Source organism: Ananas comosus, linkage group 16 (genome assembly GCF_001540865.1).
Source record: "Ananas comosus cultivar F153 linkage group 16, ASM154086v1, whole genome shotgun sequence".
Taxonomy (NCBI): domain Eukaryota; kingdom Viridiplantae; phylum Streptophyta; class Magnoliopsida; order Poales; family Bromeliaceae; genus Ananas; species Ananas comosus.
Genome location: NC_033636.1, coordinates 4,689,318 through 4,711,700, shown reverse-complemented (window position 1 = coordinate 4,711,700; position 22,383 = coordinate 4,689,318). Strand labels below are relative to the sequence as shown.

Sequence of the window (22,383 nt, the reverse complement as noted above, 5' to 3'; positions counted from 1 at the left end):
GACAACATGCAACAAAATAAAACTTCAGCATAATTACGCAACGATCACAACTCGCAAGTGCCCGTAAATAGAATTCGTGCCGTCGAATTTGAAATGGACGCACTAGATTAAATGAACAAAAGGAAATAATAAAGAAAGTGCTCTTATGGCTCCAACGTGTAGTCAACTGTTTCCTGAACCTTGTTCACCACGTCACTGGGGAACCAACCAACCAACCAACCAACATTATGTTATGAAATACCTATCTCCGATAATTTTTTTTGGAAAAACTTCAAATACCCTCCTTGTGGTTTCATTTTTTCTCACTTTAGTATCCTATGGTTTAAAGTGTATCAAATTAGTACCTGTGATTTTATACTTTTTCACTTTAGTACTCTATAGTTTAAAGTGTATCAAGTTAGTACCCGGTGGTTTCGCACTTTATCACTTTAGTACCCGGTGGTTTCGCACTTTATCACTTTAGTACCATGTGGTTTAAAAACCACAAGGTACTAACTTGATACAAAAATAAAATCACAGAGTACTAACTTGATACAAAAATAAAATCACATAGTACTAACTTGATACATTTTAAACCACACGGTACTAAAGTGATAAAGTGAGAAACCATAGGGTACTAACTTGTTACACTTTAAACCACAGAGTATTAAAATAAAAAAAATGCGAAACCACAGGGGTTTTGAAGTTTTCCCTTTTTTTTAGTTTAAAAATATAACAATTATTTCAGTCTACTTATCACGTGGTGAACCGTGTCTACAAATTTTTTTATTAAAAACTTCCTCTTTTATTTCAAAATCACCTCCGAAATCGCTACCCCCTCCCTGCCTCTCCTCCTATCTCTTCCCGATCTCTTCTTTGGAGCTCGGCGATCCCAAATCCTTCGCTCGATTCCTCCGAGCTGCGTTCGAGTGAGGATTTGACGTTGCAACGTCGCTCCGCCGCTCCAACTCGTCTCCCTCCGCCTCCGCACCTGCATCGTTGTGGCGCCTCGGTCGATTTCACTCGCAACAACAGACGCCCCAAGTATTTCAAGCGCAGCAACATACACGCAAGCAAGCTTCGGAGACCTCGGATCTCGTTTTTCGGCTTCTAATTAGGATCTCGTGCGATCTTTTGGCAGGGATTTAGGTAGAAGATCGTCCCGGATCGGTCGGAATTCGCCAACGACTGCTTCACACGAGGCGAGCGGCGCCTCCCCTCCGCGACATCCGCTTCGCCGAAAGATCGCCCCTCCGTGCCACGTCGTCCTCTCCTTCATCCTGCTCCTGAGAGCCCGGCGCATTCGTGAGTTTAGCTTTATTTATATTGCGCTCAATATGCATTTCTACTGTCTCCCTTGGCAGCGCACATGATCAGTTTAATTTAAATTTGTCGTGGTACAAAATAGAGTGTGTGTTTGTGTTCATTCACTGATAGCTTTTTCTCTTTTGTATGTTCTCTTAGTTTATTATTTCCAAAATTTTCTAATTTGATATCTCTTTTCCGTTTTAAAGATTTTCTTTATCATTCCGCATTTCTTTAAAGTTGAGGATCGCTTACAACAAGCTGGAATCTGATCTTTCCAGCAACAGAGACACATTTAAAGAACTTAAAGGGGTATTAAGTTGAACAAAGAGACAACTTGAAGAAAGGCAGGCAGGAATCAGTAAGTTTGCTTAGAGGACTTATTAAGTAGCAATTTGGATTAATTCGATGCAGAAATCATAAAATCGTAGGCCCATGCGCGTACTGCCTCTGCTACTAAAATTATTTGTCGTCATCTCTTCACGTGTTAGTTTGATATCAAATTCATCATTATGGAGTATGAACTATGGCTTGCAAATTCACCATTATGGAATATGAACTATGGCTTGCAAATTCACATGTTTTCGTTGAATTTGATCAAATATGGTAGCCGTATGAACAGGAGTTTTCACTTTTAAATGTTTGATCATATACATTGCTGTATGAATAGGAGGTTTAGAATACAAATACATCACCGTTGTCTGTTTTCATTGAATGTTTGCGTTAAATGCTCATCGATTCACATGTTTTGCAAATTTACATTTGGAATCCAAGAAGTTTACCATAAGTAGTTCCCTATTTGAACGAATCACATGGCCCATAAGTAGTTCCTTTAGTGAATCACAAGGTAACTGAACTTTCTTTCTTTGTTAAGTTTCAGCATACCCACAGTTGCCATTTCTTGAATGAATTATATTTTTTATATTTTTTTCATATTTACCGTTCTTTTATATGCACTTATTTGTCTTTCTATATATGCTTTTTTTTTAGTTATATCTTCTCTAAGTTTGCCACATCTTCATTCATCTCAACAATCAGCATCTGTTGTTAGCACTAATAAGCCATGTGATACTCAAGAGAAAGATAAAACAACTGATAATAATGATATGGAAGGGATTGAAAATGAACTAGAAGGAAAGAAAAGGCGTAAAAAAAAAAATTCTAAGGTTTGGGAATGCTTTGAAGAAGTAGAAGTTCTTGAGAATAAAGTCTTAGTGAAAAAGAACGGATGCAAATATTGTAAAAAGATGTATTCAAAACCAAATACGGGCACTACCACACAACCGAAAATGCATATGAATGAGCGTTTGTACCTGAAAAATCAGCCTAAAGATCAAGTTTTAATCAATTTTACACTAAGTGAAGCTCTAGATAATGGGTTAGAATTTCCGCATGTCCTGAGCTTTGTACTACCATTCAATGAATTTACTATTCTTCTAATCTTTGCTCTATTTGCTGTATCTCTAAGAGCCTTCCTGGTTCACATTGTGTTACCTTGGAGACGTGCCAATGAGGTAGCTCGTGTTCGTGGTATCGCTAGAAGTGATTGCCGACGCCCTGAACATAGAGGGGCAATCTTACTTCTAGGACAATCCTAGCACGCCTCGACCCGCAAGCCTTCTATAATATTTTGACATTGCTTACTGCATGCAATTTTTCAAAATTGTTGTTTAATGCTTTCGAATCAAAATATGTGAAAAATAGATATTTCTACTAAAACGAATAGACTTATTTCCAACACTCTAGAAGCAAGATTTATTTCCAACAGTGTGAATATGGCTTATGTGGTATGCAGGTGCTTATTCGCTTATTTGATAATGCAGGTGCTTATGCGGTTCACATAAGTTTAAATAAAAACATAGTGATTATCTCAAAAAATATAAGAAACATTTGAGAGTCAAAGAAAAAAGAATTCATCATAGAAGAAAAGACATAAATAATATATAGAACTTTTAATGGCCTTTTACATATTTTAGATCATTGTAACAATGTACACATCAAAGTTTCAAGTAATATATTTTAAAAAATAATTCTAAAAATAAGATATTCTATAATCAAAATCAATCAACAAAAGTATATGTATTATGTATGATATCTTATGTGTTTGAGTAGCTATTAAAGATATGTCGTGCTAAACCTACTTACCTGCTTAAACTTCACTATAGTAGATTGCTTAATTATGTGCTCATTATGCATTTCTAAGTTATATGTGGTGCAACCAAACAGCCACATCCACATATGTGGATTCATATATGGGTGTGTGCACCACCTTTTAGAATAGTGATTTATGGATGGTCATGCTGTTTTACATGAATAAATTTCTTGCAGGAGAAAACATTTCTCCAAGATGACTAATCTCCCAAGTGATCAGCTTGTGCAAATGGAGACGACATGCGGATCTCTTTTATATGAGCTTCAGGTACTATGAAAATTTCTTCCATAGTCAATAATTATCTCATTTTCTTCCTCTCTGTTTTTGTCAAAGATACATGATAAAGGTGTGCTATAACAATTCAAACTGCCTTGAATTAAGATCATACTGGATAATCCCTAATCTAAGCCCATCAAATACCATATTCTATTGCAGTTGCATGCAGTGATATAATTACTTAAGTTCTATTTGGATAGAGAAAGCTAGAAAATAAGGAGGAGAGAAAGCTATTTCTCTTGCTTGGACTAAATTTGAAGGGACAACGGAAAGTTAAGAAGAAGCAAAAGGAAATAAACCCCACTTATTTTCACATTTCTTATTTTCATAAATACCTTTTGCTTGATAGAAGAGAAACAGTTTGTGCTTATCATTGCTATTCTGGTCGAATCCCATCTCCCTCTCTCTCTCTCTCTCTCTCTCTCTCTTCATTTGATTGTTTGCAATGCTCAGAAAGTATAATATATAGTCTTTTGCTCTGTCCCTCTCTATCTCACTTCTACCTTATGTTGTACATCTAATTGTTTGTAATGCTTAGAAAGAATAATTTACATTTTTTTTTTGCTATCCTCTCTCCATTTTCTTTGCAGAAAAGTTTTAGAACTTAATATTATAATAATTGTCTACGACTGATGAAATTGTATGCATATGATGCATTAGTAGTGATGTACTTTCTCTTTTCTTTGCTGTGATATCATGTGACATTATGCTTTTGCAGAAAGACTGTTGTTTTATTTAATTTAACAGTACTAGTGGGCAGGGTTGTTACATCTCTTCCTTTTGTTCTGTCTATATCCAAAAAGGATAATGAAAATTTAGTTTCTTTTGCATATTTTCTCTCTCTTTTCTCTTTAATTGTCTCTCCTTCCTAAGTTATCAAATGAGAACCGTTGAGAATCCCCATTGATGCTTATCTTATCAATGAATTATTTGTTTAATCATATATATGCTTTTTTGTAGATACAAATTCAAACTATCTATATGCATTTGTTCTTGTTTGTAGAATAACTCTATAATTATGAACATTATATTTTGTCTTGTGAATGCTATTGAGCGCAGGTGATATGGGATGAAGTTGGTGAAACCGATGCAGAAAGGGACAAAATGCTTCTCGAGCTCGAACAAGAGTGCCTGGAGGTCTATAGACGCAAGGTTGACCTGGCCAATCGCTGCAGAGCTCAGCTGCGGCAAGCCATTGCTGATGCTGAAGCACAGCTTGCAGCCATCTGTTCTGCAATGGGTGAGCGACCGGTTCATATTAGGCAGGTTCGTTCTTTTATTAACATTTTGAGCTCAAAAGAATTACTTGAATTGGAGTTTAAAATTTGCGAGCATCTGCATCATCTAAGCAGTTAGTTTGTTCCTCTTTATTTTGCTAAGGGGAGAACTGTGTGAACTACTCTCTTACTTCAGTAGTTTCTGCTAAGACTATCAAGTTGTGTTCTATAATTAATAAGCACTCGACTGCTAGAAGTTATAATGGGAAATTGTAGGTTAGTTTTCCTAGTAGTAATTCGGGTGACCTTATCAGTCCACTCAGAATGCTGGAAGCTTAAAGGAGGAGCTCAAGGCCATTACTCCTCAACTGGAAGAGATGCAAAAGAGAAAGACTGAAAGATGGAACCAGTTTCTCGAAGTTATTGAGCAGATAAGGAAGATCACATTTGAGATTGGACCTACAGACTACACTCCTGCCAAGTTGGTTGTTGATGAATCTGATCTATCCACAAGAAAGCTTGAGGAATTGCACAAGCAACTGCAGTGTCTTCAAAAGGAGAAGGTTGTACCAAAAGCATTGAGCTTAAATAAGCTTTAGCAGTGTAAAACATGATTCTTGTTGTTTTTTGACTTACAAATCTCTTTCATCTCAGAGTGATCGCTTAAAGAAGGTGATGGATCACCTGAACAGTTTGAATTTATTATGCGACGTACTCGGTATAGATTTCAAGCAGACAGTTTCCGACATACATCCCTGCTTAGATGGAGCTGAAGGATCAAAGAACATAAGTAATGAGACGATCCAAAGGCTGGCTTCTGCAATAGAAAAATTACGAGAGATTAAGCTCCAGAGAATGCAAAAGGTAAGAGCTTTAGTTGAGTTACACAAAATATGGTTTGATCTTTCAATTGCTTAAAGTTTTAAATGTCGCAGCTTCAAGATCTTGCAAGTACTATGCTGGAGCTGTGGAATCTCATGGACACTCCAATCGAAGAGCAGCAGCTGTTTCAGAATGTTACACTTAACATAGCTGCATCAGAAGATGAAATCACCGAGCCTAATACCCTTTCTATCGATTTCCTTAGTTATGTATGTGGATTGCGCAAATAAAAGATGGAAGTTTTAGTTTTTCTTCTATAACGTCAATAAACTCACTCCTTGAGGTAAGGGCATATTAGTGAGAGCTCATGTTTGTTGCAGGTGGAAGCAGAAGTGTTGAGGCTTGAACAACTGAAAGCGAGCAAGATGAAAGATCTTGTACTGAAGAAGAAAACTGAACTGGACGAGCTTCGACGACGGACGCATCTTGTTGGTGAAACAAATTGTGAAGCAGAATTCGCAATTGAGGCTATTGAAGCTGGTAATATTAATAACACAAGCAACATGGATATGGTGATGCTATATTCCCTATTGTCATGCATAAAAATTTTGATCCCAGTTTCATCATCCTATCCTTTTCTGTTTCTTCTGTTGCATCCACATTATTATGTATGCAATCGTCTCATACCATCTTTTTCTTCTCTCTTCTATTGCAGGGGCAATAGATCCTTCTTTAGCGCTGGAACAAATTGAGGTTCAAATTTCAACAGTTAAAGAGGAAGCATTTAGCCGGAAGGATATTCTTGAAAGGGTCGAAAAATGGTTGGCTGCATGCGAGGAGGAATCCTGGCTTGAGGAGTACAATAGGGTTAGGCATTTGATCAATTGTGCAATCAAGAGCTCATACATTTCTGCTACTAATAATGTATCTTTGTATTTGTATATTAGGATGAAAACCGATACAATGCGGGAAGAGGTGCTCACCTTACACTCAAGCGTGCCGAAAAAGCCCGAGCTTTGGTTAATAAGATTCCAGGTAATCATGTTGTTTACAACTGCTCCATAACATAATATTACAATTCTTGGTGCTACTTGGTTGGTTTTTTTATCTAATTAACTTCTTATCTGATTGATTCTATGGTGTGTCTTGAGCAGCAATGGTAGATAATTTAGCTGCTAAAATAACTGCATGGGAGAAAGAAAGGGGCTTGGAATTCACGTACGACGGAGTAAGGATCTCGTACTGCATCTTCCATTCTTACATTGGGGTGAAAATGAATAAATTAATTGCAGCTAACTCATGTGTATTTACTTTGATTTTTTGAAATGCAACTCAATTCGAGAATTATGGTGCTACGAGTGTTAGAGCCATATTAATTTGGTATTCTTTCTGTTTGTATCCAATATGGATGTTCTATTTCTTTTCAGATATATGTAAAAGGTTATTAGCTGGAAATATATTGCATGAACTAATTAAGAGCTTTTGTGAAGTAATGTGAGCATATCAAGTGTGTTATGCTTAAAAAGTTATACATGTTTGTTATATGGATACAGCTAGAATATTTCCTGTGTTTCTAGAAGCTATTTAGTATGCTAGGGCATACTACATTACTAAATTTTAGCTTATGATTTGGACTTAGTTCATATATCTTTTTATAAGCAATTTGCTGATATTTTCACCAAACCCTTGTCCCCTTCTCGGTTCTTCATGCTACGAACCAATCTTCGCATCCGACTAGTGGATGTTTAGCTTGTGGGGGGATATTACGATATATTTTAGTATGCTAGGATATATTTAGTATTGTATTATTTGTTACCTTATATAGCGTAGGACTATATGATATCTCTGGTTGTAATATTACTATAATAGGTTGATTTGTACACTATTTATTATCATCAATACAACCCTAGAGGGCTATGCTCGTTTGCCCTTCTTTCAACCTAAATATGGATGTGGGTTCCCTATACAAGTTTGATAAACTAATGTAAATAATGTAAATTGATGTCCAGAGAAACTCCATATTGAAAGTTGGATTAGATGGGGATACCATTCAGCCCATTTTTATTTGTAATTCCCAGAGCAAAAATAACAACAGAAAATCTTGTTATTCATAATTTTGTTACCTGATTTGTGCAGGTTCGCCTTCTTTCCATGCTGGAAGAGTACACCATAGTGAGGCAGGAGAAAGAGCAAGAACGCAAGAGACAGAGGGTAACTAATGCCTTCTGAATGCTAGCAGTTCTGTACTAGTCTGCATTGGTTTACAAGATTTCCTCTCATTAAAAGTCTAATTGCAGGATCAGAAAAAACTTCAGGGCCAGCTTATAGCTGAGCAGGAAGCGCTCTATGGATCAAAACCAAGCCCTTCAAAGCCTCAAAGCATGAAGAAGTTGCCGAGAACTTCTACAGGAGTCCCAAGCCGGCGGCTCTCTCTTGGTGGAGCCATAATGCAACCGCCAAAGCCGGATTTGCTGCATTCGAACAAGTCAATTCGTTCAGCCAAGAAGACGGATGATATTGACACCTTATCACCTGGTAATATATATATATTTCCTCGGACCTTTTACAAAAATGGACCTGCATAATTAGTTAAATGAATACCCATGCAAAATTAGAATTTAATTGCATGTCTTTTGAAACTTGTTTTTACATATACACCGCTGCAAAGTTTGCATACGCATATATGCTCTTTGACATTGAGTTTATCAAAAAATAAGATATCTTATAAGGTATCTTAGAGAGATTCAACCAATTCATGTGGTTGTGAGTTGCTCAAGGTAGTTTAAAGAGGGGCATTTGTAGGTTGATCCTGAGTTTCAAAGTTCTGTTGTGCTCTTTCAGGGAAGATATGAAAATTCAAATAGTACCAGCATATATAAATACTCTTGTAGTGTTATATTTGTCTGTTAATTTTAAGTTCCATCAGGAACTTGAACAAAGTTGTATCTGCTTTGGTTATTATCCTATTTGCTACAACATTTTGAATGATCTCAGGTAGGAGAGGCCTAGATATTGCCGGCCTCCCTGTAAAGAAGCTATCTTTCAATCTGGTGAATCCTCCTCGAGAGGCAGAAACACCCCGAAAACCCTTTGCTCCAATCGTAATTGCGAGCAACATTCCATCCACACCAACGAGGCTGACCTCTGATGAAACTGAAGAGGAGAACAAGAACAATCTGAAGACTACAATGGCAGCCCCGCCTCCTAAAACTCCTATGACTGCTTACATTCCAATGCAGATGGCGACGACTCCCGCTCCACCCTGTCTCATGTATGAAGCAGCTGCGACGGTGAAAGCACAGGAAGCAGAGGAGTACGAGTACTCATTCGAAGAGAGACGACTTGCTCTCTATCTTACAAGATGAGAGGAGCTAATCTTGTTGTCTCAGTAATATTGAAGCTTGAATGATGTTGTTCTCTTGCCGAATCAAGTCGATGTCACAAGTCGACCGCAGTCGGCTTTCATTCAGTGAATTGTGACCTTCGAAGTTTGTCTTCTGTTATTGGTAATGAAAGGCCATTACAATCATGCTTGAATGAATGTACTCTGAACTCTGGTTTTACATTCTCCCAAAAATTTGCTACATTACAAGTAGGCTTGTGCATAATTGTTTTTTCGTGTAGAACTTTATTTCCAAATTCTCCTCAACATCTATCCGCAGAACCTAGACAGACGTACACCCCCTTTGCTTCTCTTCTCGACCGAAAGCTTTAAGCTAATTTGAAGTGCGCTAATTTGTCTATATAAATCATTTATTTAGGTAATTTATATTTTATTTGGTTAGTTTGTATTTTATTTGATAAAATTAAGATATCTACACGTTTGGTTCATACTTGAAATTTGTAGGTGCGAAACGGGCCGGGCGGTGGTTCGCAGGCAGGCTTGGCCGGCACCGCAGGTCCTGCTGCATAGGACTTTTTGTCGAAATAACCTTATGAAAATTCATATTTGGGTAAATAATCCTCTAAATAAATAATTTTGGCAAACAAACCCTCTTTGTTAACTATGCGCTAAGGTGAAATTTTCTTTTAAAGACGTGAATCGCTCACTACCTTTATGGATTTACCGTTTTCTAATTTTTATCTTTTCCTTACTATACGTCTCTCTTTCTTTCATTTTCAAGATATATTCTAACGACCACATAAATATTTCAATAAATTAATACAATCTTAACAACCTAAAAATATACAATCCTAACAATCAAACAAAAACTCTAATAATAATTTACATAAAATCCTAACGACCTCACTTCTATTTTTCATATATAATTCTAATAACTATATAAAAATTTCAACAAATCATATATATATATATATTTTAATTTTCTATATATAATTTTAACGGCCATATAAAGATTTCAACAATTTACATACAATCTCAACAACATTAAAAAAATCTAAGAAATAATCTTTAAGAGGACGGTGAACAATTTACCATCTTATTAGGATATTATAAAAACGGTGAATCGTCCGACGTCTTTTTAAAGATGGTCTTGACAAAAAAGGAAGGTTATTTCGCCAAATATTTTTTTTTTGTAGAGTTATTTAGCCTATTATAATGTTTTTGAAGGTTATTTAGAAAAAAAGTCCTCCAGCGTATGAGCCGACCCAGGGGAACGGTCCATTTGAGTCATCCCCACTCGGCCGGTCCAGTCCGGTCCATCCTGATGCCTCCTTTTTGTGGATATAGATAAATAGTTAAAATATTATTAAAAAAATAAAAGTAAAATTTGGAAAATAAAAAATAATTAAAAACGGAAAGGTTTTGGATAAGAAAGAGGTTTAATGCGAACGGTGGGAATTGGGATACGGGATAGTTAATAATGATATAAGATAATAATCTTAATAATAGAAGACGAACGTCTATTGATTAATTAATACGGCCAATGGACGTATTAATAAATAATAATAATATAAAGAAATAGGAATAGGAATAGGAATAGGAATAGGAAATTTAATTTCTATTGCTATTACCTATTAATATAAATATAAATATAAATATAAATATAAATATAATAATACAAATAGGAATAGTAGCATGTATATTAAAATCTGCTGTTAATTAATTATTGCATGGACTATTATTAATAATGGATTATTGATTGATTAACACGCCGCCCAGCAGCAGACGAGAGAGAGAGAGCTAGACCCTAGCTAATTCTTTCTCTTTCTCTTTGTCCTTCTCCTTCTCCTTGTCACGGGCGATCGATCGGCAAATTAATCGAAGCTGTATATTCTTCGCACTCCGAGCTAATAAAATTATTCGGCAATAATGTCGGGCACCGTCGACGAAGGTACGATTTTCTTCTTTCGCACGCCCTAAACTAATTAGTTTCGCTACGTACGCATAGTTAGTTTTTTATTATTATTATTATTAGTTTTATTATTATTATTTTTTGCTCTCAGGCATGCATGCATCATTTAGATCGCCTTTCGTTTCACATAAAAATAAGTCTAAAAGTATTTTTAGTAAATATTTTTGTTTTCCGCTCCTGCGCAGCTGAAAACAAAAATTTTGAGAAAAGAAAATTACCAAATCCAAACGGCGCCTAATATATATAACATATATAGCTTCAAAAGTTGTAAAATTATTTTTCCTACGTACGAAAATACGCTTTCGCTGAAAGTTACTATTCATAATTTTTTGTTAAACGAAATAACTCTAATCATTAATTCAAAATAAAAAATACCGACCATCTGAACCATCAGTTCGCAACGACCGTGACAGCCTGCAGCCCTGTAAGCAGGCGATTTGCAGAGGCCCATCAAATTGACAGCCTGAACGGAAAATTTTTTGAACCGCTGCAGCGGGCTGCGGGCAAGTTCTACCAACAGCAATAAAAAAAAAAACAAAAAAGGTGCCCGCACCGGATGTGTGAGTAATGTATGCACCATAATATTTATTTAATGATTAATGATATATATTCTAAAAATTAAAATTTAAGTTGATATCCAGATAATTATAAAATTTGAAAATCGCTTGCTATGGCATCTGTCTAGCAGTCGCAATAATGAACTTTTGATTTTTCAAAATAAAATAACTTTGATTTTATCAAATTTAATAAATTTAATTATTAGTTACCAAATAAAATTGAAATAATTAATTACTAAGAGCTAATAAAATTGTTGACAATAACTAGTAGGTTAAATAAAAAAATCGGTAAGTTTAATAACTTTGTTAGTTATTTATATTCACTACAACAAAAATTGTATATAGCGATATTTTTAAATATCGGTACGGTAAAAAAAAAAATATTGTTGGCTAAATTACTGACACTTTTAAAAAGTGTTGCTATATGTGGGGTCGTTATAGATAGGATCGCTTTGATATTTAGTATCTACTCCTCCGGCAACCTGTGGTGGAAGGGATCTGTGGTGAAAGGATACGTGGCGATAGTAGCCCTAGCTCTACGGTCCCTGCGAAATTCTCGCGGCCGAACTCCTACGGCGGAGGGCGAGAAGGGGAGATGCTAGTCAATTTTTCTTCTTTTTTTTTTTTTTTTTTTCTTGTTTATTGTAATCGGACCGAGTGGGCTGGGTGTGGTTGGTTGAGTAGAGTAACTTTTTGTTTTGAGTGAATTAGGCTTTATATTTAAGTTTTAGTAGATTTTTAAAAAATTTTTTGGCATAAATGGGATAGTTATATAAAAGTGTTCTAAGAACGTGTTCCTATAGCCTAATTCTGTTGTAATGATTGTAGTTTTATTTACTGAAAAAGTGATTAAAACTATTGAATTTATTGAATTAAATATAATTTTTGTTATAGTTAATTATGTTGAAAATTTAGCTATTAATCTAATTTTTTCTTTGAGTTCATTAAAGTTTAAAAGCCTATTAGCCATTAATTATCTAGGTTAATTTATATGCTAAATATTGAAGACTAAAATCATTAAATTGTAAAAAAATTCTAATTTATTAGACTAAAATCATTAAATTCCAAAAAATCAAAAACTTAAGAGAGTGCATAAATAAAAAAAAAAGAAGAGTTGAGTAGCCACTTCAAAACCACCAAAAGATGATGGGCTCTTTGTACACTTCAGCGGGTTTTAAATGCCGTTTTAAATCAAAATCTAAGTTAGTCGACATACTTATGATATTTAAAATATTTATATAAAAGATTATAAATTAATTTGCACAATTATTTTTTTATAGATCAGGGAATATTTTTCTTTCTGCTGTTTAATTATCTAGAGTACTAAAATTAATTCTGAGTAATAAAATTTTGAATTTTATCATTTCTTTAAATTAAATTAAAAGTTTAATTTTAAACGATTATTAAATAAAAGGTGCTGCGCACGGAGCATTTAATTTAATTACATACCCGGCACAAATCTCCAATGGTGCCACGCGGCAGTCTCTAATTCGGTTGTAGAATTTGCGTCACTCACCAGCTAATTTGGATTGGGTCTATATAAAATAATAAATTCCTACTTATACGTTCCAATCTGAGTGGATATACCGATTTAACGGATTGGGCGTATTTTAACTAATTATTAATAACATCAAGTACATTCACTTTTAGATGTATGAGTAGCAATGCTCGCATAAATCCTAGCTTATTTTCTCATGAACCTAATGAATAGAAAAGCTTAATCTCAATTAGCCCTTCCAGGTTCGACATATATACTTTTTCTTCGCTTATTTATTATTGTTTGAAAAATGCCACCAGTATTAATTTTGTTCGCCGATAGTATCCGCCACCGTTAAATAGAATAGCAAAAAAGTAATTTATGAACCATAAGATAAAAATAGGTTCGTGATATTATTGTATGCAACACTTTTTGATTTTATAACGCAGCATCGATCGTACCTTACAATAATATAATTTGAAAACTGTATCTTCTATTTAAAAACAGGTCGTTGCAGAAATGTTTTTTACAATAATATATCAACGGTCCAAATAGTAAAGGACGGTAGCCAGCCGAACCGTAGAGATAAATTTATATATATATTTTTAGCTCTAAGAAGATACATTTCATGATTAAAACCTTACTACAAGATTAATAAATTTAAAGTTTTTTAAAAAATTTATAGAAACACGTACGAAATTATTCCAAACTTTAGCTTCAATGTACGGCTCTGTTTTTTCTTGTGATTTCCTGCGAGTCGTCCCTTCCTTGCATGCAAAGATAAATCGTACTTAATTATATGAGTGCGACTCCGACTCCGACTCCGACTCCCAGTAGGTCTACAAATACAATACTACATGGATTCCTTTATTAAAGTCTCCACTACTGCTTATAATATATAATATAATGCACCACTACACTACTTTTAATTATCACAAGAGGCATCGGTTAGCGTCTTTTTTTCTTTTTCTTCTTCTTTTCCTTTTTTGTTCTTCCTGCAGATATGGCAGAGCCGAAGAAGACGATCGTATTGATAAGCTCCGAGGGCACGGAGCACGAAGTGGATGCGGCGGCGGCGCTGGAGTGCTCGGTGACCATCAAGAATATGGTCGAAATGGGCGTCGAGGGGCCGGTACCCCTCAAATATATGAATTCTGCGACGGTGGCGAAGGTGGTGGAGTTCTGGAGCCACCGGCACCACCACGGCGATATCGACGGTGCAGGCGGGGAGGCGGCGTGGGAGGCGGAGTTCTTTGACTGCACCATCGGCGATTTATGCGACATGCTCAAAGCCGCCAACTTTCTCGTGGATGAGAAACTGCTGGACCGCGCGGCCTGCACCGTCGCTGACCGAATCAAGAACATGTCGGTGGAAGTTGTCCGCGACGTTTTCGGAGTTGAGAATGACTTCACTCCCGAAGAGGAGGCTGAGGAGCGGAGCAAGTATCCTTGGGCTTTCGATGCCTGTCATTGATCGATCGCTACTATACGATTGAGACTTTTGCATGCATGTTAAAGTATTTGAGTTTTAGGGTTCATTAATTACTTTCGTTTTTCTTTTCATTTTTGATATATGGATTTTCATTTTTTATATTAATAAAATAATATGATACTTTTCTATATATTGGATCTCTTTTTTTTTTTTTTTTTTTTTTTNATTAAGTACTGCAGCTTTATAATAATTTTGGACTTCTCTATTGTTCTAAAAATTTGGAGCACATACTAACAACACTCTGCCATACAACTGTTATTAATGAAAAATCCATGTAGCCTATTTATGTAACAAATTAAAACGAAAAACGGATAAAAGATAAGTACAAATTTTATCTTAAAAAAAGATGTAAAGTTATTGTTTAGTAATATTATTTTTGTAGCTAAAATATACAATTTTGTGCTTATGAGAATTGCGATTATTCGCTAACGTAAATTGTGAAGTTCAATATTGGAAGCTTAATTTCAATGTTAAAGACCATGGTAAATTTACCATATTAACATTTGCATGGCTATTTTCTATAAAAGTTTCAGTTTCACAATTTTGCAAAAGTAGACTGCATTTTTTTTTATCTTTTTTTTTTTTTTGCATATTCAGACCATTTTTTTTTTTTCCGAACAGACCAAAGTACCTCTATTTTCTTTCTCCTTGCTCTCTTTCTCCGCCAACTTTCTTTCACTTCTCCGCTGGCCCCACGTCATTGGCATGTTCCTCCCCTACTTTGCCCATGAGCGAGAGGACAAAGACCAAATTAACTTGACTTGCTCATGACCGTGGTCGTTTCGGCATTCTCCGGCGTGGTCACCGTGGTAGAGATGAGGGTGGCGCCATTTAGAGCATGGTCGGAGTTGTGATGTAGAACTTCAAGATTTTACAGTAATTTTCATAAAAATGGAGGAATGTCGTGTAATTGGACTATTTTCCAGCGAAACAAAAATCATCGCCTTCGAGATCTGGCAGTGCCGTAAGTCATGAGAGAAATCTTGATGTAATTTCATGCGATAAAGTGATGTTTTGAAGATAAAATTGGGCGCAAGCAAAACAACTAAAATAGAGTTTTTATTCAAAGAGTGCAACATTTCATGTGTCAATTGTGCGATTTTGAAGGTGGATGAATTTATGAACAAAACACACATATAGGTGAGTTTTAAGTAAGAAACTGTTAACCAGAGGGACCTGTCACGCCACGGGGTCCCTTTTATAAAGCCATTTGACAAGAAGGCCAATTCGAAGCCAATGGATCAGTGAAAAATGCCCTCTTTTTTTTAACCTTGACCGAAGGGATAACAGATCCGTCACAAATACAGAGAATTCTCTGTCCACACAGATAAAATCTTCTCTATATTTGCACGACGTCGCTCATAATATAAGTCACAACCACATCCATTCACAATTTACATTCATAATGGTACATCACAAGATTCATAAGATTCCACATCTACTAGTTGAAAGTGCTTTCCACTCGGAAACTCATTTTGAAATAATAGGATCACAAAAAGCCAATTTTTTTTTTAAAAAACTGTTTCCCACATAAAATCTTTTTATCTTTAAAAGCGAGTTACCACGAGAGATAAAAAATCATTTTTCATAAATCCACACGATTTTGATAATAAATTTATTTGAAATCTCAAAACAAAATCACCTTCAATTAGAATCAAACTGAACCACAATAGTCTAATTATTCATAAAAAGAAAAAGCAAGTCTAGAACCAAAGATGCCGCCATGCCGGGACCTCTGACGCTTGCTAGATACGCGCCTCGTTTCGACTCGCACCTCTAAGATCACCTGAAATTTAGGGGGGGAGAGGAGGAGTGAAAACCAACAAGGGTCTCTCAATAGGTACCGCAAGCCAACGAGGGCGAGTGTACTCACTTGTAACCAAGTATAGCTATGAAAAATAATACAGTAGCAAAGTAAAAGAGGAAGCAAGATACATATACAACTACCGCTACTGTAAGTAAAATGCATCAACCGGATAATAGTCCCAAAGTACCCAATCCAGATCTGCCGTGTCGGTCTAAAGACCTCAAGCAAGTGCCATGCCACTCTAAATAGAATATAACCCTAGTATAAGTTCCTGGGCTCATGGGTCGAAAGTCCGACTGCTTTTTCGAAAAAGAACACCGTTGCGGTGGCCAAACCGCTGGTGTACGTGACATGCGTACAAGCAATGGCGATCAATGCAAATATGATCAATAGCCGTTGGCAAGTAACCAACAATCAAACCCATCAGGATATACCAATCGAATGGGTCATTGAACAACGAGAGTCACAGGACCGACCAGCTAGGTCACAATGGATGCCACAAATTCACGAATACAGTAAATAACCGCTCTATTTCTAGATCATGATAAACAAATGTAAAAGTAACTAAGTAACATGCAATTGAGTCATATGGTGCCAGGTCAACAATCATAAGTAATGCAAGAAATATAGAGAGAGAAGGTGTAGGGAACGTCACCGAGCGTGCACCACTAGACCGACTTCGGATCGAAATACCCACATGTACCTCTGATGTGTCTGTCCCTAAGATATGCAGAACCATTGACCGGACCTACGAAGGGTCCACAAAGTCAGAGTCCAAGCTACTGACTCAAAACACAATACTCACAAATCCCAAGATTTCCTACAGAATTGGTTTCCTAAAACCGATCTCCGTAATTGACCGAAAGTCTTGAAAATCACATTGGTACACCGCCGGGACCCACGACACGGCTTTTCCCTACCTTTAGTGAGGTTGTGACGTGAGTGGAGTCTTAGCCGTCCTGTTGGACCTTTTCTGGAACCGTCTACTCTGGAGATACGGTGTAGTCTAATTAGGCGAGAAGGGTGTACTCACAGTCTTTAAAGAGTTTTCTCCACCGGTTACTCTTGAGATACGGTGTAGTCTAGTAGACGAGACGGGTGTATTCACAATCTCTAGAGAGTCTTCTCCGCCGGTTACTCTTGAGCTACGGTGTCACCTAATTAGACGGGATGGGTGTATTCACAGTCCCTAGAGAGTTCTCTCCACCAGCTACTCCTGGAGTAGGTTACAGGTTCGATCCGACAGGCGGGACGGGTGTGTTCATAGTCCCTAGTGAAATTGAGTCAGTTGTAACTTTTACTACAGTTGGTTAGTGTAGATCATGCTAGTGTAGCGATATGTAGCTGTAGATTTCTTTCCAGCTTTTTCTGCTAGCCTTGTTACCTTCTGTAGACTTAGTGGGTGGACTGATGATTGTTGAGGGCGGCACCCACTGAGGACTACTTGTTTCTACAGTAGTTCTCACGCCCAGTTGTTACCCCGTTTTTGCAGAGCCTTCGTCTTCGGCTGCTGCTGTTGCTGATCAGGATCTAGGCAAGGGCGTCGCGAGTTAGAGCCCTACCCGAGGAGCAGAGCTAGAGGCACCCCTACTGCAGGTAGATGTTTTGGTTTGGGTTCATGTACATACAGACTTTTAACTCGCCAGCGCGAGTAGTTTTGTACTCTGGGATTCAGTGTATGTATATGGAACTCGGTTTCTTTTACTTTACTAGTTCTTCTAGCAGCTCTATACTACTGTTTGTAGTATTGTATGTTTTACAGGTACAGCTGTCGCTTCGTATCAGGGGAAATTCCTTTGTATACGACGGATTTGTCGGCATGCCCGGGGAACGTGTAATCTGGGGCATGACACTCATTACCCCCAGCAGTGTGAGCAGCGTGAGGGCAAGTGCTTCAAGTGTGGGCTGCCGCGCCATACGCGGGACGAGTGTCCGCAAGGTGATAGCCGGGCCTTGATGCTGGCGACGGCCCATTCCTCTGTGGGACAGCCTGCAGGTGTGCCACCTGCGGCATGGTCGGGAGAGCGACCATTGACGACGGTGCAACCGGAGGGTTCGCGGCGAGCGCCAAGTGGCCATGGGTACGCGACCCGAGTTGTGGAACCTGCCGCTGCTGATGACGTCATGGCAGGTATGAGTTAATTAAGCAAGCATACGCTTTTGTATAGTCTTAAGTTGATGCATAGCATGCATTTTATTGAATGGTCGGGTGCTACTTATTATGCATTACATAGTAGGGACCCATAGGGCGGGTATAGGTAGATACCCGAGCATGCTTATGCGGTGAGAGTGTGGCGCCTACTAGAGCAGGTAGAGAGCCAACTGGTACTAGCAAATGGCTAGTAAGGATTCTTGCACGAGGAGTGAGACTCGTGGTGAACGCGAAGGGGTGAAGCGACTCTCAAGGCAATGGATAGTAGATTGCGAGAGTTGAGTTAGGATACGTGAGGATACCCGAGTACTCCGAGAATTTCGGATGTCGTTCCGATAGATCGAGCAGTGAAAGTAGAATCACTGTGAGTAAATAGCCGGTTAATGGCCGAGTACGGGCATGTGAGGCCTAGTAGTACCTCAAATTGAGGTAGGTAAGTTGTGCCTGTGTCGTTAGTGCGCTTAGGCAAAGTTGCCTAATGCTTGACGTAGTTGGGATGCAGCAGAGGTGTGTAGAGCGCTCGAATGTAGGTACTCGTGGTGTGCGGTATTGAATCAGCCGAGAGAGTGTTGGCAGTAGCACTTTAGCATTGCTAAGTGTGAAGCGGGCCATGGATCACTCGTAGGGCTGATGGCTCGCACTAGGTGCTTAGGAGCCGATAGCGGTGTTTGTAGCTCGTTGGAGCATGTCGTGTAGGACGTCGACGGCGGGTATTGCTTAGGGACGACTCGTGCCTGACCGTATGTGGACTGTGGAGCCTGGGCCCATTGGGCAGGCGCAGTTAGCTGTGAGGAGCAGCAGCCCAGTAGTGGGGCAGAGTTTGGTCAGGGCGGTAGTCCGAGCTGAGACCTGGGAACGTGGAATGCCACGTGATAGATTATGTGATTGATGACACACAGAGTGTGTAGTGACCCAACCCAAGGACTAGATGCGGATTGGGGTCTCGATAGCTCCTGATTGGAGTGTGTGTGAATTTTCAAGTGACAATTTCACCCGAGAATGTTGATTGGGTCTGTGTTGCGCGAGTGATTGAACAGGTTTAGGCGGTACGCCTTCGTGGAATTGGCGGTCTATGGACCACCCATGGAAACCGATGAGCGGTATGGCCGATAACTCTGTGGAAAAGTTGGAGTAAGGAAGTGAATTCTCTAAATACGAGAGTTGAACTTCGCTCAAGATCGACTAATTGTCGAGTGGGAGTGCTTCGTAGAAGCCGAAGAAGTCAAATGCATCAAAAGTGCATTGCAATGGAGTCCACGAGAGCAAATGGTGCAAGAATCTGCACTTGGCAGATTTGCTCTCGGGGACCAGTCCCTGGCGGGAGGGACCGGTTCCCGAACGTGGTCTGCGCGAGCATGCTCTCGAGGACCGGTCCTAAGAGGGAGAGACCGGTTGCCCCAAGGTGGAGGGTTGCGCAGCGCGGGGCAACCGGTCCCAGGTAGGGCAAGACCGGTCCCCGAGTATGAATTTTGCCGAGGCAGGCTGGGTCATGTTGGAGAGGTTGGAAAACTTGAGGATAATGCTCTTTTGTAGATTGAGATTCGTGATGTGCGCCGGAGTAGGCCATCTCTCAATAGAGTAAAGATCCGGATATGATTGGAACACTCGCGAGGAAACGATGCACTGGTAATATTGCTTTTAAGCAATGATGGTGATCGAATCGGAATACCCTGAGGGGGAAGGTAAATGTAAAGAAAAGGCCTTGCGTGCTAGGTTATGAATGGTGTTGGAGCGCGTAAAGTCGTTGAGTTTCGACTTGCACTACCACTAAGAATGACGGAGACCGTAATGCATTTTGCGAGATGCACCTTGCGAAGTTGTACGAGTTTGGTATTGTACCCTCCGTAGTGGGCCTCTTGGATAGTTCTAAAGAGTATAAAGCCATTCCTAAGTGGAAAAGTGCATTGGTGCTCTCAATTGCTCGAGGAGCTGAATTGAGGTGCAGTTTGAGTTTCGCGGACGAAACTCTTTTAAAGGAGGGGAGAATGTAACATACCGAACTTCTAAAGTCATGACGTTATGGTGTACATTTGGTTGGAAAGCCATTTGAATGATCCCGGTGAAGTTCGGAGAAGTTCTGGAGCATTCGGGCGTTTCGGTGCGCGTAGGCGCGAAAACGAAACCCGAAAGGCTATGTTGGGCCGTGAGCTAAATCCGGCATTAGCGTGGATGAAAAGATGATGAAAACATGTTCGAAAACATGTTTGGAGAGTCTCGGTTCGATTTGAAAATAATCGGAGGTCAAACGAGCGAAAACGGAGTGAAAACGGACCCCGAAAGCTGAAAAAGCTGAAAATTTGGCTAAGTCTGGAATGCTGTTTTTCTGGACCTTCGGGGACCGGTCTCTCACTGCCTGGGACCGGTCCCAGAGACCCGAAAATGCCCAGTTCGGGCTGTTGCAATAGAGGCATTGTTGAGGGGCTTATGTGCAATTGTTGCATGGGTTAAGTGTATAGAGAGGGTTAGAACCTCTCTTTCTCTCTTTCCCTCACCCCAAAACTCTCTATCACCGCAAAACTCTCCCTCTCTCTCTCTAGAAAGGAAAGGAGAAGAGAAGAAGAAGAAGAGAAAGAAGAAGAAGAAAGGGAAAAGAAGGTGGAGCAAGTGGAGAGCTTCCCCTCCATCATCTTCTTCCTCACCTTGGAGCAAACCTAGAGAGGTAAGCTTCTAGGGCTTTAATAGTAACCTTCTAGATTATGGATTTTGATCTCTAGAATGGATTTAATTGAAACCCTAGTATGCTAAGGAGTTTATTGAAGCTTGAATCCAAAGCTCTAATGGTGTATTTTGCAATAGTTGCAAATCTAGGGTCCGAAATGGGATTTTTGTAAATATAAGGGTTTGATCTCATTTAACCCTTCATAAACCAAATTGGTAGGTAACGAAACATGTTGGCGAAGTCCGTTTGGCAATCCGTCGAGCCGTTACAAAGATATTGAAGAAACTGATGATTTAGCTTCGTTTCCGCCTGGAGGGCCGAGGCGATGTCGTAAAATCGTGGAAATGGATTGGAGCGCCGGGGCACATAACCGAAGACCTATAATTTTCGGGGCTGCGAAGCGGAGCACGGTTGTGACGCAGTTGCAATATTGGGCCGTGCCGGATACGGGCGCCGCGGGAGGCCGATTGCAAGTGTCGACAAGCAATCGGAACGCGATACAGGTGGGTTGTGTTTACCAAAGCGACTAGGTCGCCTGTATGTCTAAGTTAAATGTTTATCATTGATGCATGTAATGGTAGCTATTGATAGAGCATGTGTATGCATGAGATGAATGCTAAATTAGGCTACCAAATGATGCATAATGACATAGTGTAAATAATGCATATGGTCATAATGTAAGAATGTTAAGTAATGCATAAATGACATATGTTAGACATGTTGCATGCGTAGAGATGCTAATGTAAGAATGCTAAGTAAAGGACATATGTATACATATAGATCGAGTGGCATTGAACCTAGAGTCGTGAACCTAGGAGTAAAGGACATATGTATACATATAGATCGAGTGATTGACTTAAAAGTCTATGAACTAGGTAGAAAAGTAGGGTAAAGAACTATGTAATGAAATAGGTAACGAGAAGCCATTAACCTAATGTTATGAGAATATAGGTTGTGAGTAAGGTAAGAACTAAGTCATGGGAATTAGAGTTAATAGTATGGACCTAGTGCTAGAAACTTAGGCTTAAGAGTATAAAGCAATTGAACTAAAGTATTAATTAGGTTGAGTAAAGTTGGACTAATAGGTCAATTCCATAGGTTAAGAACTCAAACCTTGATACGTGAAATGGATTGGAATCCCGGATTGTGAACACAAGTGTGGGTGAACGATCA

General features: G+C 38.6%; 3 protein-coding genes across 4 annotated transcripts in view; all 3 read left to right on the top strand.

The window, feature by feature from the left end:
- Window positions 1,158-22,383, top strand: part of LOC109722148 (65-kDa microtubule-associated protein 3-like) — a 47,297-nt gene continuing 26,071 nt past the window's right edge. Inside the window, exon 1 of one of the 2 annotated variants that reach the window (XM_020250043.1) lies at window positions 1,158-1,284. The gene's annotated coding sequence lies outside the window, so the exon portion shown is untranslated. Of the gene's footprint in view, window positions 1,285-1,565; window positions 1,646-22,383 lie in introns of those variants that run through there. The other variant, XM_020250042.1, reaches the window with a different exon arrangement.
- Window positions 1,226-9,356, top strand: LOC109722149 (65-kDa microtubule-associated protein 3-like). The gene is made up of 14 exons (XM_020250044.1): window positions 1,226-1,284; window positions 1,566-1,645; window positions 3,613-3,703; window positions 4,772-4,978; window positions 5,244-5,492; window positions 5,584-5,793; window positions 5,865-6,020; window positions 6,132-6,291; window positions 6,467-6,618; window positions 6,699-6,786; window positions 6,906-6,979; window positions 7,888-7,962; window positions 8,049-8,286; window positions 8,746-9,356. The coding sequence occupies exons 3-14, from the start codon at window positions 3,632-3,634 to the stop codon at window positions 9,114-9,116; spliced, it is 2,052 nt and encodes a 683-aa protein (XP_020105633.1). The 5' UTR covers window positions 1,226-1,284; window positions 1,566-1,645; window positions 3,613-3,631; the 3' UTR covers window positions 9,117-9,356.
- LOC109722150 (SKP1-like protein 11) lies at window positions 14,062-14,662 on the top strand. The gene has a single exon (XM_020250046.1). It carries the CDS (start codon window positions 14,104-14,106, stop codon window positions 14,572-14,574), a length of 471 nt encoding a protein of 156 aa, XP_020105635.1. The 5' UTR covers window positions 14,062-14,103; the 3' UTR covers window positions 14,575-14,662.

Bases quoted from the DNA above. Each gene is read 5' to 3' on its own strand.
- LOC109722149 (XM_020250044.1), top strand. From the start codon at position 3,632: ATGACTAATCTCCCAAGTGATCAGCTTGTGCAAATGGAGACGACATGC. The intron at 3,704-4,771 runs GTACTATGAAAA...TATTGAGCGCAG, and splicing joins CTCTTTTATATGAGCTTCAG to GTGATATGGGATGAAGTTGG. The intron at 6,787-6,905 runs GTAATCATGTTG...TGTCTTGAGCAG, and splicing joins TTTGGTTAATAAGATTCCAG to CAATGGTAGATAATTTAGCT.
- LOC109722150 (XM_020250046.1), top strand. From the start codon at position 14,104: ATGGCAGAGCCGAAGAAGACGATCGTATTGATAAGCTCCGAGGGCACG.